This window comes from Colossoma macropomum, unplaced genomic scaffold (genome assembly GCF_904425465.1).
Source record: "Colossoma macropomum unplaced genomic scaffold, Colossoma_macropomum, whole genome shotgun sequence".
NCBI classification, from domain to species: domain Eukaryota; kingdom Metazoa; phylum Chordata; class Actinopteri; order Characiformes; family Serrasalmidae; genus Colossoma; species Colossoma macropomum.
The window spans coordinates 28262828-28277785 of record NW_023494790.1 but is presented as its reverse complement, the minus strand read 5'-3'; the positions used below and the strand labels follow the sequence as shown (position 1 = coordinate 28277785).

Sequence of the window (14958 nt, the reverse complement as noted above, 5' to 3'; positions counted from 1 at the left end):
AGTTATGTGTATGTTATTTAAGCGAGATGTTGTGCGATTCACACTTGGCCTCCTCCAGTTCGTCGCTGTGTTGGATGGCGTCAGCTTCGTGGCGGCTCCTCCAGTGTGTGACATCACTGTTGAGTTTGGAGACGAGGCGCTGCAGCTCCAGTTTGCTCTCCTGCTCCTCCTCCAGCTGCTCCTTCAACACTTCACACTCCTGTCTCGCTGCTGTCAAACTGCTGTTCAGCGCTGCTTTAACCTATCACATAACACAAATACCTTAGTCTTCTGTGATAGGTTACTATGTGCCAACCAGAGCCTTATGTTACTTTGTACTACACTGAGTTTAGAAGACACACAGACAGGCATACAGACAGTGTAATACAGTGCATAACTGTTATACTCCCACATTGTTACATGTGGACTGTTGCTTAATACTTAAAACAGTGATCACCGACCCTCCTTCTGGACATTTACCGTCCTGCAGATATCACCTCTAACTCAAATCTAACAAACCTCATTCAGCTAATCAAAATCTTCTGAAGGCAATAATGTTCATGTGGGGTTCTATCAGGATGGAGTCTCTGCAGGAAGGCAGATTCCCAAGAGAAAGGTTGGTGACCACTGCAAAAATTGAGTACTGTGATATTGTGATATCAAGTACTACAGAGTACTGTGCAAAAGTCAGAGACCACCCTTTATTTGTTCCATGTCAGGTCAAAATAGCCATTTAGTACAGCTGCTTAATTTTTCAGAAGATATTTCTGAGGAGATAAGATATAAGATAATCCACTAGTATAGGGCTGGGAAAAGCTAAAGGACATTAAGTGCAAAAATAGAAGTTTCCAGTAGTGGAGTTAAAAAAAGTTACTAAATGATAAAATTTTTTAGAGAATAGAGAAAATGACACTTCTAACAACCCTACAAGACCTGGTAGACTACCAAAACTGCAGACCACCATCAGACAAACAGTGCTTAAAGCTTTCCTCTTTGAGAGAGAGGAGAACATTAAGTTTTTGCTTCAGATCTGAAAAAATCTTCAAGTGTTTCTTGTCAGTCCTTCCACTGTGAGAGGTTAATGCTCTGTTTCTAGCTGTCAATAAGCCTTTACTGAAAAAAGGAAATTTGCAAATCAGACCTCAGCAACTACCTGGAATAACAGCAACAGCCTAGTAACATCCACCAGAGATACCATAGCAATGGCCTAGCAACGAGTTAGTAACCACATGGGATTCCACAGCAATGGCCTAATAACACCCTAACAAGCAGGAAATTAAGTGCAAAAAAAACAGACGTTTCCAGTAGTGGAATTTTTACTGATAAAAGGAAATTTACAAATCGGACAAAGACGCTGCTGCACTGTCCATGCCAGAGTCCAGACCTCAACATCACTGAACGTAATCAGGATTGTTTGGATTGTGAGAAACAGAAAATGCAACCAGCTTCTAAGACTGAACACAAGCTTTTTTCTGATGCTAAAAAATGAATAACTTGTACTTAAAGGCTGTTGTGACTGGAAAGTAAATATATCAAGAGTGTTCTCTGACTTTTGCGCAGTCCTATATATTTGTGAAAAGATTGACAAAAACAGTTATTAATCTCATTAATTAAGACCACTAGGTTCTTAGTGATGAAATTAAACATATGTTTTTTTGGAAGATACCAACAAGGTGTTGGTCTTATTTTTTCTTATTATTATTGTTATTGCTGTCAGTACCTTTTAGTAGCTTAGTAATGTAGTAGCTTTTTCACATTTAAATATCATTGGTTGAACAAAGCAATGCTTTTTTATTATACTCTCTTAAAAAATATTTCCTGGATAAGTACCAATGCCTAAAACTTCAAGAGGATTAGACACACCTTGACCTCTTCATCAAACTGCTTCTTCAGCTCCTCGTGTTGGGCCAGAAGCAGAGTTTTTGAGCGGCTCATCTGGCTGCACTTATTCTCTGCATCTTCCTGCTGCCTGCTCAGTTCATTATTTTCAGCTGTAGGATGGGAGAGCAATAAGCACCTATTACTAACCATCACTTCTTTGATAAGACAAGGTATTATCTATTAGACTAAATAAACGCTCTCTGTTTTATTGTTTGAGAAAATATTTTTGCAAGATTTTACCTGAAGATACCTACTTGAGGACTTCATAAAATATTTACAACATACACGACTAGCTTGTAAATTCTATACAGACTTTCATTCAAGATGCTTAAGGCTTATGTCAGTGTAACTGCATCTTGTATCTACATAAATGTCTCCATAAAGCATAAATGTCTTTTTATGACAAATGATGTATGTGTTTAAAGAATACTTCCCATACTTATAATAGAAGCCAATGAGCAGCTGCTTCAGCAACTTAAGCTGGCAAATTAAACCACAGTTGTTTACTGTTTAAAATGTCAGGTGAAGATTCCTTTTCCTGCAGTATTTCTCATACCTGTCAGTCTGTTCTTTGCCCCAGTCACTTCAGTAAGGGCTTTCTGCACATCTTCATTCCTGGAGTTGGCCTCAGACAGCAAATCCTCCAGTTTTTTCAGCTGTGCGTCAGTGGATGCCTGGTATTACACATGATCATAAAGCGCAACGTTAGCTTTGATCAATGTGCTTGAAATTCCCTTGCTGGGGCTGCGTGACCTGCTCTTGCCACACAAAGTTAATGAGAGGCTTAGACTGGGATCAGACACAGAACGCTATTGTCCTCCATCACTGCACTGCTGTCTTACACTAAGTAAAAATGTGGACGAAAACCCACAGCAGTGAGTCACAAACCAAGGAGAGAGCGAGAGACGACCTCAAAAACCACCTCAAAACTTAGGAAAGTGCATAAATTTGAAATGAATTAGGCTCAAAAAAGTTAACTTAATGTTATTTCTTTACTTCTTCATATTATTATTCTATGGTCAAAACATATTATTATTATTAATATTCTATGGCAACACTACTCCCCGTATAGCTTTCAAGATAGAACCATGAAGCTTCATCATACAAGTATTCTAGCAACACCTTACCAACCTCCTGGGACAGTATAGCAATGGCTTAGCAACACCTTAGAAACCATCTGGGACACATAGCAAAGGCTAAGCAACACCTTAGCAGAAACCTGGGATACCATAGCAATGGCTTAGCCAAACACCTGTGATACCAAAGCAATGACTTGGCAACACTTTAGCAACCACCAGGAATACCATAGCAATGGCCTAGCAATACCTTAGAAACCACCTGGTATACCATAGCAACTGTCTAGTGACACCTTAATTACACTGAAATGAATCTATATAATATACATCACATTTTGGAAGATTGTTGAGTGATTTACTTTGCTAAGGGACCAAGGCGATTTCTTTTCAGTATTAACATGGCTTTTAAAATCTGACCTTGGCCTTTTGCAGGGTGTCCAGAGAGGCTGCCAGATCGTCCACCTCCAGCAGCAGGTTCTGCTTCTCCTTCTCCAGTTTGGCCCGAGTCCTCTGCAGACCCTCACACTGCTCACTCAGTTCAGCCAGAGTGTCACCGTGACGCTTCCGCAAAGCCGCCGCCATCGTTTCAGCCTGGACTGAGGACTCCTCCAGCTCCCGCCTCAGCCTCTGCAGCTCCGCCTCACGTTTCCTATTCATCTCCATCTACACAGTGTTTAAATCAGTACTAGTACAGCTGTGGTGCAAAGTAGACGTGTAACGGCAACTCTGTGTTTCCCTGTACTTGGAAAAGAAAGATCCAAAAGATGCTGAAGCAGCTGTCCATTAGCTTTTACTGTAAGTGTGCTTTGAGCCAATGAGTTTACAGAGAAAACGTCAAATTGTCTGTGGTAAATGACCATATGCTACAAATACAGTACACAGAGATTAGATTGAAAATGCTGGAGTATTCCTCTACTGCCTAGTGCAAGCAAAGCCTATTAATGTACCTGAGAGGCTGTAGCACCTCCTGCCTCCTCCAGCCGGTCTGTCAGATCGTCCAGTTCTCGGGTCAGGTCAGCCCGCTGCTTCTCCACCTCAGAAAAAAGACAAACACTCAGTGAGCAGAAGCAAACTTCATCAAGAAGCTGTTACTGAGAAAAGGAAACAGACAAAAAGGAAGAAAATATGCAAATCAAACAAAGAAACTGCTGGTGTCCTCAAAACAATGCACTGACCACCCCAGAGTCCAGACCATGGAGGTGTGGAAAAATATCCCTGCAGATTTCTTTGAAAAACTGAAAGCAAGCCTCCTGAAAAGAATGGAAGCTGTAAAAGGCAAAGTGTGGCCACACTAAATATTGTTGAGACTGCTACGTAATTTTCTGTTTAATCTGTTTTCTGATTTTTTCCCCTGATATTGTAAAATAAACTTCAAAGCCGTTTGGCTAGAAATTAAACAAATGAAGAGTGATCTCTGACTCCTGCACAACACTGTATGTTAAAATGATGAAACAAGTACATTTCTGTGTTTGAATGGTTGCGTTTTCTGCTGTATCTCACTGCTCTACAGAGAGTCTCACTATCACAACTGCATGCACAATCAAAGGCTGGACTTGTCAGCAATGGATTAAGTTGAGCATGTGCACATGTGCTTGAGACATTGAGGTGTTTTAGAAGAGTTAGATAAACACCTCATGGAGCCCATCAGACAAGCCAGTGACACCAAGAGAGAGAGAGAGAGATTCCAGGGGGCCAAGATTATGGTTATTGAGGGACACACAGAGGAGATGGTTTGGCTCAGGCAGAGTAAAAGTGCTGCTGGTGACAGATGTGAGGATGTCATTAGGGCCTCACCATAACACGTTGTTTGCTTTGCGGGGAGGTTAAAGCCACAGGAATGCCAGTGCTGTGCTTACTCATGGACAAAGTGCCCTTCATAACACAAGAAGTGCAGTTTGGGGGAAAAATCCGACCTACACTACACTGTGATATAACACACGCAATGCTAGATGATTACCAGAGATGAAAAAGTACAAAGAAACTGTGTATACTGTGAAAGTTTGCTGTGTGAAAACTGTATCATACTATGCTCTGTACAGAGCCAACTTTTATTATATAGTATCTTTTAAATGCTGTTGTCTTTTGAATAGTATCGACAATTAAACACATGCATATAAAAGCAAAAAGCAAATGTTTTAACAAATTAAATGTTTTCTTTGTTGGATGGTGCAGGGACTTTTTGGCATTATTCACACAAAAATAGATGGGCATAGCCATGGACAGTTCTATTTTATACTGATATGAATTTGGTGAGATGTTTTAATTAAAACAAATAATTCAAATGCAAAGCAACTGGTCAAGAAAGAGAGAACAATCTAAATGACAGGTCTAAATGAAAACGTAAGGAGTAAAAAGTATGTTTTTGGATTGTAATGGATTCAAGTACTCAATTTCAATAACACTTTTAAAATAATACTTGAATACAATACTCAAGTACAATTATTTGAGTATTTTCCACCCTTGTTGATTATAAAAACAATGCTCTGCATGGTCATGATCGAACCCATTATGTACGGTGTGGAATTCAGATCCACAGGGAGTTTACAAAATAACGAAAAACACTGTGAAATACTAATTGGCCATTTCATCAGAAACACCTCCCATATAAGTGTAGTTTGTAGGTTTACAGTTACTGACTAAAGCCCATCTGTTGCTTGCACAATTTATTAGCCCCCCTCTACCCCATCCATCAATTGACTGGACCACCATAGGACCAATGTTTCATTATCCATTATTTCATTATTACAAAACTTCTATTAGACTGCTATTATTTAGTCTGTGGTTTCAGTATCCTAATTTATGCATAAGGATTAAGGTTTTTATGTTAATATTTTCAAGCTGCACTATGTAGGATTTGGGGATTTGGAGACCTCTCTGGTGAAAATGTGTAATTGCACAACATGCAGAAGAACAGTTGTAATGTCGGCTGTGCTTTAGACCCCCACAAGCGGATGAATCAGATGTTTGTGAGCACGTTGAGAGAGTATTCAAAGAGAACGTCTTCTGTGGATTTAAGTGAATTATCTACTATTATCATTATATCTTCATTAATATAAAGTGCATGTGATGTTCACACATAAAGATATATGAAGTGAGCTGATAAACTTCTGTGAAATCTGATCTGACACCTCTGACTAATTTCAGGCCTTATAGGGCAACTCGCAGCAGTGCAGGGACATCATATTTTAGTGTTTTTTTCTCTTGACTCAGTAATGCTACTGCAGGGCTGCTTTAACATTTGAGGTATATTGCAACCACAATATGTAGCAATATAATCGCAGGAAACATAACTGATATTAAATTTCATTGAGCTGTTGCAGCACCACCTTCCCAGTCAGATACTCCCCGTATCAAAGACTCTACACCTAAACACGCATGTTAAGGCAATATTTATTTTCTGAGCATGAGGCGAAGCTCTAATTAAGAATGAAGCAACTTTAGCGCTGTGCAGCAGATGGTCATTAAATGAACAAACAAGAAAACAGCTTGCTCTGGAATACATAAAAGCATATCTTAGAAATGAAAAGAGACCACCCTCTTATTTTAAAGCTGTTTAAGAGCCATTGTAAATGCCCACTGAACCGCGTGAGCTAATGGAAAATGGTTGGCAATTAGTTCAGAACAGCACTCAGAGGAGATTGATAAGGTAGAGCAGTGTGGTGTTTCACAGCAGAGCAGTTAAAGAGGAAGACGGTGGCTGGTGCTGTGACCCGCGCGCCCTTTGGGTCTTAAACTGATGCTGATAAAGTGAAAACAGCTTGAGTGAGTTTCAGTTGACACTCAGGAGAGGATTCATCCTGCAGGCTGGGACAAGATCAAATCCTGTTCATGACTTTTGACCTCTGAAGGGTCATAAGTTGACCCCATCACTGGCACAATGCACCAATGCGTCACTGTGTCAACAACTGCTTGAGTTTACTTGTCTGTCAATCAGTTTCTCTTTTGCCAAGTAGTTCAGGTCAAGAAGAAGTGAGATTGCTTATCACCCAAAACCAACAATGGAGTTAAAACTGTTAGGAGTGGACAGTACGGTAAAAATCTAAAATCATGATACATTTTTCACAATACACAACACATATTACATATTAAATGTTTTGTTTTCCTCAGGTTTCATAAATTGGAAAAGACACAATGCACTATTACTGCCACATATCAAAATGCTATTAAAGCTGCACTATGTAAGATCTTTTGTTAAAATTGAAAGGGGTAGCAGAGTCCGAAGTAAAAAACACACTAAAATATGGTGGCCGTGCGCTGCTATGAGTCACCCTGTAAAGCCTGAAATAATAATTTACACAGTTACGTAGATCTCAAATGCAAAATTAACATTCTACTGATGAAGATATAATGACAACAGTAGATGATTCACTTACCTCCACAGATGACAAGTCCTTCACCAAGTTTTGACCCTCTTTCTCTTTGAATACTCTTTCAACATGCTCACAATTATTACATTCATCTGCTCGGGGAATACTTGTGTCCTTCTTCATGTTGCATGCAATTACACATTCCTAAAGAAAAGATCTTCAAATCCCCAAATCTAATTGTTTCTGATTAATAATTGCAATTGTTCATATGGTACTCGTCTTAAATTTAATGCTTGTGACAGCGTTAAAGTTAAAAAAAGCATGTTCTTACTATTCATTTTAAATCATTTAGCTTTTACTTTTACATTCCTGAGTGTGTTTATGTCAATACTTTTTAATTTTCATTCAAGTATACTGTTTGCTCCATACTTCCACTTTTAATTGAGTAAGATCTTGACACAAAACCCATACTTTCATTTTTCAAACCACAGTCAGTGATCTTTAAATACTGATTATGTCCACAATATGCTTAGAAAAGCTTATCATGATGTAATTTATCATCATTACAATGTCATATTGACATATCCCCCCCCAGATAAATAGGTGCACGGTACAAGTATTCAGGTCATAACTAAACATGTAGGTCACAAGATGCATAGATACCTGCCTATATGTCTGAAAAAAATCCTCTTGGAAGATGTTTGGACTATAGTGGTGTCTGCGCCTCAAGATTCTATCTGTGAAGGGAAAACAACGGCAGGACTGTGTGTGTGGCTGAGATGTGCTTGCTTAGGTCCTGAGAGAGTGGAAAGTGTGTGTGTGGAGACAAGGTTAAGGCATGAGAAGATAAAGGTGTGCATGTATGTACATGACTCTTCACCTTCCATTCTGGATTAGCCTCAGTGAAAGGAGGAGCGGTGCTCCATTAAGAATCCCACCCAGCATGGAGACACACTCACTCAGCCCAGAGGCACTAACCAATATAATATACATCAAGCAGCTGTGGAGAGCATCATGTCCCACTTAAAGCTACAAAGACAATTATGTACAGAAACAACCCAATAAAAATGTCATCTCTAAAGTGATGCTAAACCAAATGGACATTTTCATGTTAATTTTCACATACATTAATGCAGTGAAATGACCAAGACAGTGTTGAAGCCATAGCTGTGTTACAATGATGACCCAACTGAAATGAATGCAGCTAAATTCTGTGCTCAGTGCCATCTTCAAAACGAACTGGATGTTTGCGGATATGTGAGAAATGTGGTAAATAGTGAAAACACAATACTGTGCGAAAAATCAAAGACCACCCTTCATTTTTTACTTTTCTGTCAAAATGGCCAATAGGTTATATAATTTACAAGTTATTTCATTTTCAAGAGATATTTCTGAGATATAAGATAATCCACTTGCACAAAGAAGGGGAAAAGCGAGAGGACAACTCAATGCTATGGGTTTAAATGAATGTACAGCTATCAAGAAGCCGTTACTGTGAAAATGAAATTATGTACATTTTTTAATCAATTAAAGAATCTGCTGGTGCTCTCAGAATAATGGACTGACCACCCTATAGTCCAGACATCATCACTGAATGTGTTTGGGATTACATGGATGATGAAAAGCTGAAAATGCAACGAACGTCTAAGACTGAACTTTGGAGATGTGGAAAGATTTCTTTGCAGACTTCTTTAAAAACTGTCTCCAGAAAAGAACATAAACCGTAACAAAGACAAAGGGTGGAGGCGAAAATATATGATATTATATTTATTTGTTGAGGCTTCTGTGTAACGTTCTGTTAAATGTTTTCTGCTGTTTCCCTCTCAGTGTAAAAAACAGTACTTGCCATTAAATTGAAAAAATGAAGGGTATCTGAATTTTTCACAGTATTGTATGTAAATTTGGTAACGCAACATTTTAAAAGTCCTGCTGCATTCCTTTTTAACATCTCCATGTAGTACTTAGAAAATTAACTCAAAGGTTTTGTTAAAAAAAACATAACAAACTATGATCTATATAAAGCAAAAGTAGTTTTTTAGCTGGAAGCATTTCTCTAGCTAAATACTTATATGTGTGGTTTACGATTTTAATCCAAAACACTCTGTCAAATTTAGTGAATATCACCTCATGGTCCACTAGATGTATGTGTGTGCAAACAAAAACAATTCTGTGTTCACACCCAGGGCTGGGTGTGAATGGCTCTGTAAATGGGAAATAAGCAAAGTGGTTCAGGACAAGCCACACAACACTATACCATCCAATCAGTAACAGGGACATTCATGATAAATACACAGGACAGGGGAAGGGTAGGGGCTAACACATGATCAAGAAGGAGAGATGGCAGAGAAACAGCCAAAGAGGAGAAGATCTGAAGAACAAAGACTGAGAAAGAAGTTCTAAGATCACACAAGTGTGTTTCAACAGTGGAGAGACCTCTGAGAGTTGACAAGGTTCAAGTTGGCTTCCTATTTGCATTTTCCCGTTCCACCTTAAACTGTGCAGCAGTTCCATTCTGGCACCAGAGGCACCTAAATGTAACTGCTGCACCATTTGAGGTAGAACAGGAAAATTCAGACAAGAAGCTGAGGCACCTGAATATAGCCTAACTGCTGCACCATTTAAGGTGAAACGGGAAAACTCAAACAAGAAGCTAAGGTGCCGAAATGTAACTGCAGCATTATTTAAGGTGGAACAGGAAAATTTGAACTAGAAAATGAGACACTGGAATGTAACTGCTGCACCATTTAAGGTGGAATGGGAGAATTTGAACAAAAAGCTGAGGCGTCAAAATGTAACTGCTGCATTTTGAAGTAGAACTAGAAAATTCCTTCATCTTCATCTAGAGTTGCAAGGCATGAAAACGGATGAGGTGGTTGTTCTGTTTCTGCTTGAAAGGTAACATTAACTTATTTTTTCATCTCTGTTTCATAGAGCCAGTAGGTCAGTATTGTTTTGTCCAGTTTGATAATGTTTGTAATAGCAACTGATTAGCTTTGCAGCAGCAATTGTTTGCTAACCCACAACCTTGCTAATGTTACTGTGTGTCGCTCTGACCTAACTAATGTTATGTCATGGTATTTATCCATACAATCTTTGCGAAGAGTTTTATGGCAACAAAGGTCTAAAAAACAAGCTTGCTAGCCCAGGGTCATTCACCTTGGCAATGCATGTCAATGAATTTAGGGGCTGGAGCTTCTGAAGGAGCACTGAAGGAAGTTCAAATATCAGCAGTCATTCTACAGAGTCCTATACTGCGCCTTTAAGTTTAATAGGAAAGATACATTAAGGCAAAAACAGATAAATCATGACTTCATCTTTCATCGTTTGCCTCGCTTAACTGCAGTAGTGCCTGGGGCTGAGTGGCACCCAGAATGCTTTGGGGAAAATTCTGATTGACGTGAAGTGGATTTGCTCGAGGATGTCCTGTCCTCTGATGTAAAACACACTGGCTTTATTATTCCAGGTGCAAATCATTAGGAACACTCCCTACTCCTACCCTCCCATCAGAATGCCTACTCCTGCAGTACCTCTGAGTGCGAGCAGAGCCCAAACTCATGCCAGACTTCTTCCACACAGCATCTCACACAACCTGTCCTCCATAGCCACCCTGGTGACACCCGATAGCTCTCAGATCTGCTACGGATTAGGAACCTCAGACAAGCATATATGGAATGGTCTTCTTTTATCAGAGCTGACGTAGAGTTTTCATTTTGTGTTAGATTTTACAGAAAATACTTCTAAAATCCTTCTGTCTTACTTGTCATGCTTTGTCTGCTTTCATTCCTATACAGCTGTTTTGGTGCAGTCCAGAAATGTAACACTCTAAATGATTAAATGATTACTTTGTAATGACTCACATGTACTCTCAAAAATGTACTCATAAGCAATCAATCACTCCTAGGTGAGGTCGAAGGTGACGTTCCAAGAGAGCTGGGTTGTGTTTTTACAGCCTTTGAAAAAAGTCAACAAGACCCACAGTAATGATCGTGTGCAAATGTAATAACCCTACTACACGCCAAATGAAAAGCAAGGGCAAAAAGCTGAAGGAGAGAATAAGAAGTGAAATGTGGAGCCCTGTACAAAAGTCAAAGACCACCCTTTCACTCATTTGATTTCCAGCTAAAATGGCCAGGTACAAAATATTTATTTTTCAGCATCAAGAAAACAACAGAAAATATATATTTAACAGAAATTTACACAAACGCCTCAACAACTAAACACAATCAAATCAAATTATTACAGCTTCCTTCTTTTTAGGGAGCTTCTTTTCAGTTTTTCAAAGAAATTTGTTTCCATATCTGTAAAGTTCAGTCTTAGGAGTTGGTTTTATTTTCTACTTCTCACAATCCATATAATTTCAATTACAAATCTAGACTCATCAATTAAACCTTACACCACACCTCACAAGTCCAGTTTCAGAATTGCATGTTTATTTCTTTTCTCAGCTTCTTGACAGCTACACATCCTTTCAGACTCATAGTGTTGAGTTGTCTTCTCACAGTGGAAGGATGGACAGAAACACCTGTGGATTTTTTTTAGATTTGAAGCAAGTGCATATATCTTATTTACTCAGAAATATCTCCTTTATCCATTTTAGATCAGTCATTTTAGAAATTTGCAAGGCAGCTGAGATGTGTTTGGGTAGTTCTTTGAGTAAATGTTAGTGTGTCTTTGAAGTGGGGCTTAAAGTTATGTGTGTTGGGAAAAGCTTTTGTTGGGAGGACACAGATGTAACTTGTTGGTTTGAAGATTCAAAGGATGGAAGAGTTAGAGCGGCAGTAAGTGTACAAAAGTAAAGAGTGGACTAATGAAATACTGACAGATTTGGGATTATACTTATTGTTGGAGGCTTTTTGTATAGTTTTCTGGTATATACACATTTCCTGCTTTTTTTCTGATACTAAAAATGGCAGTTTTGATTGGAAATTAAATAAATGAAAGGATGGTCTTGGACCTTTACTGTAAATGCATAGGTGTAGAATTGTTGTTACAAAGTAGAGAAAGGTACCTTTGCCCTCATGGCTCTCTCTGCTTCTAGTTCTTCCTCCAGTTCCTCAATGCGGACCTAAAGATTGGAGAAAAAAGCAAATGAACATTAAGGATATCATAAAAATGTATTTTCAGTATCATGGCACCTGAAAGACAACTGATCACTACCACAAGCTAATGCAGTCTGGCATTTACTGTTCCAATTTGTAACTACAAATAAACTTGTGTGAGCATATTAGTCATTTCAAACTACAGCATACTGCACATGCCTCAGCTTGCTCTAATTTAGAATAGAAGTCTGGTAAGGAAGCTATTTTCTGTCTCCAATTCAAACATTTGGCCTATTCTAAAACAAAAACCATTTATCAGCTTTGCCAAACGCAGCAGCATATTGTCTCTGAGAGTGTTTTGAATGGTTTGCTATATAAAGGCAGAACTGCTGTGGTGAACAATTCGCCCTGCTTTTAGTCCTGCATGCCGGTGGCTTTTATCCCAGGTAGCAATTTAGAGTAGGAATTTGTTTGCCCACTGTCATTATCTATACCATGACCCAAACTCAGTATCTCCTCACAGGTCACCATATTAACTATTTTTTTCATTAATTGTACTAAATATTCTCTGGTAATTTAAATAATATGATATTCCATTCATCTTTAAACATATCACCTTAAACAAAACTGATAATTCTGTTTTTATTTTTATGTTTGTGTCTCATCATCACTAAAAATATCCCTGCCATTCCACTTTCAGTTCTCCTTTTTACTCTAAGGGAAAAGAAAAGCTTTCCTTCTGCCTCATTTCCATGGTAATTGTATCCAGTTGTAAGATAAGGTCGCTAGTCTGAATGGCAGCATAATCATACAGTGTATAACCACAGAGGAAGAGAGAGCAGAGCAACCAGATGAAGTTCTTGTGAAAATATCACAAAGTAAATACACAGGTCAAGTCCTTAAAGCTCCTGGCCCAGTTCTATTCATTTAAAGCCAAACCCACATGGCAGACATTGCATTTTGCATCATTCGTCACCATTTTATTGAGCTGATCTTTGTTAAAAGTTTAGCTTTTATGTTATAATTCATCTGAAACTGGCTGCATCAGCTGTGTGTATGTTAAAACTAGTTATATATAACATTAAATGCAAAAATGTGCACTTTCTGTGTATGTGTATCTCCATATTTGCACATCAGATCTATTTGAGCTGCAATGTACATCTGTTTATGGGCAAGTCAATATAATATAAAAGCTATGTTGCATGGTGCAACCTGATTTGATTTAGTATTGTATAGCTTAAAGCTTACAGCTGCACTATGTAAGATTTGGGGATATGGAGACCCCTCTGGTGGAAACGCGTAATTGCATACAATGTGCATAAAAATATTTCGTAACACCAGTTGTTCTGATGATTGCTACCGTGTTAAAAGAGTATTCAAAGAGAACTCAATCAAAACTTGGTAAATGTCATCAGAGGATGTAAGTAAAGTATCTACTATTGTTATCATATCTTCATCCGTATAATGTTGATTTTGCACTTGAGACCTAAATGACACATCTGACCTTCTTTTTCAGTCTGTATATGTGATGTGGATGATGTGATCCAAAATACTTCCGGCAACTAACGCCTCTTACTGTTTTTAAATGACTATTTCAAGCTTTTCAATGTGAATCATAGCAGTGCACAGACACCATATTTTAGCACGTTTTTTTCTTCTGATTCAGTAATGCTGCTTCTTTCAATTTTAACAAAAAAAAACATACATGGTATAGTTTTAACTAAGTAAAAACTTTCATTATAACTAGCACGTGGTTGAATGTAGGCTCTTTCTGCCATAGTGGCCATTCCGCTGGCAGAATGGAAAATAACTTATATACCTTAACCTCTTATAACGTACTAAGGCTTATTATTCAGTAACTACAGGGAATCCAATGCAAAATGGTTGAGATATTTTTAGGCTATAGAAGTGTAATAAAACGTTGGGCCCGACAGCACAACTGTGGCTTTCTTGATATCAAAAATCATGCACAACTGCCACAATAAACATATTTAAATACAATAAAAAAACACTGTTATAAACTTTGACTTGCTAGCTCACCAACAAAGATGATAATGTAAATTTACTTCTGGGTTTGTAAGTCATACACATACATATGTTCCATCAAAGTTATTGAAGAAAAAATTTCAAGTAGTTCAACCGGAGAACCTCCAATACAGGCAGAAATTGCATTTTATGTATACAGTGAAAAGGGTTAAGCAGTCAGGATAGCAGTTGCATAACAAATACTGGAAACATATATAAATACAATAACCCTTTCAGTATTTAAGTTACACTTCCTGAGTAAAAGCAGCCCCATGATTAAAATTTATGGCGGTATGGGTAGGAATTAGCTTTCTCTTTCATGTCTTGCGGCACCCCTATCTCCTGTAGTATCTTGTTGTGTGGGTGCAGGAAATATCTCTGACAAGCCATATAGCTGGAGGATGTCCCATAACAGGCATCCTGACAAATTCAGAAGTGTGATAAAAGTCAATCCGTAGCATTCACACACACACATGCATGCCTACGCACATTAGAATGATGTATAAACACAAAACCCAAAATCAAATCATCAAAGCAATTATACTCCAAAAGGCCTCACTCACTTCCAGCAGTGGAACTCAAAGGGCTGCAACCAGAATAGGTTTAAAAGACTGGAATTCCACACATAAACACACTTCAGCAATTCAAGCT

General features: G+C 38.4%; 1 protein-coding gene across 5 annotated transcripts in view; it reads right to left on the bottom strand.

The window, feature by feature from the left end:
• LOC118809528 (myosin-16) overlaps positions 1 to 14958 on the bottom strand; it is a 58813-nt gene that overhangs the window by 14299 nt on the left and 29556 nt on the right. For all 5 annotated transcript variants that reach the window (XM_036572937.1, XM_036572938.1, XM_036572936.1 and 2 more), the window contains exons 7-12: positions 12252 to 12308; positions 3884 to 3970; positions 3354 to 3599; positions 2417 to 2534; positions 1843 to 1970; positions 45 to 241 (exon numbers count right to left, since the gene is read on the bottom strand). In XM_036572937.1, coding sequence (XP_036428830.1) covers positions 45 to 241; positions 1843 to 1970; positions 2417 to 2534; positions 3354 to 3599; positions 3884 to 3970; positions 12252 to 12308 — 833 coding nt within the window. The remainder of the gene's footprint in view (positions 1 to 44; positions 242 to 1842; positions 1971 to 2416; positions 2535 to 3353; positions 3600 to 3883; positions 3971 to 12251; positions 12309 to 14958) is intronic.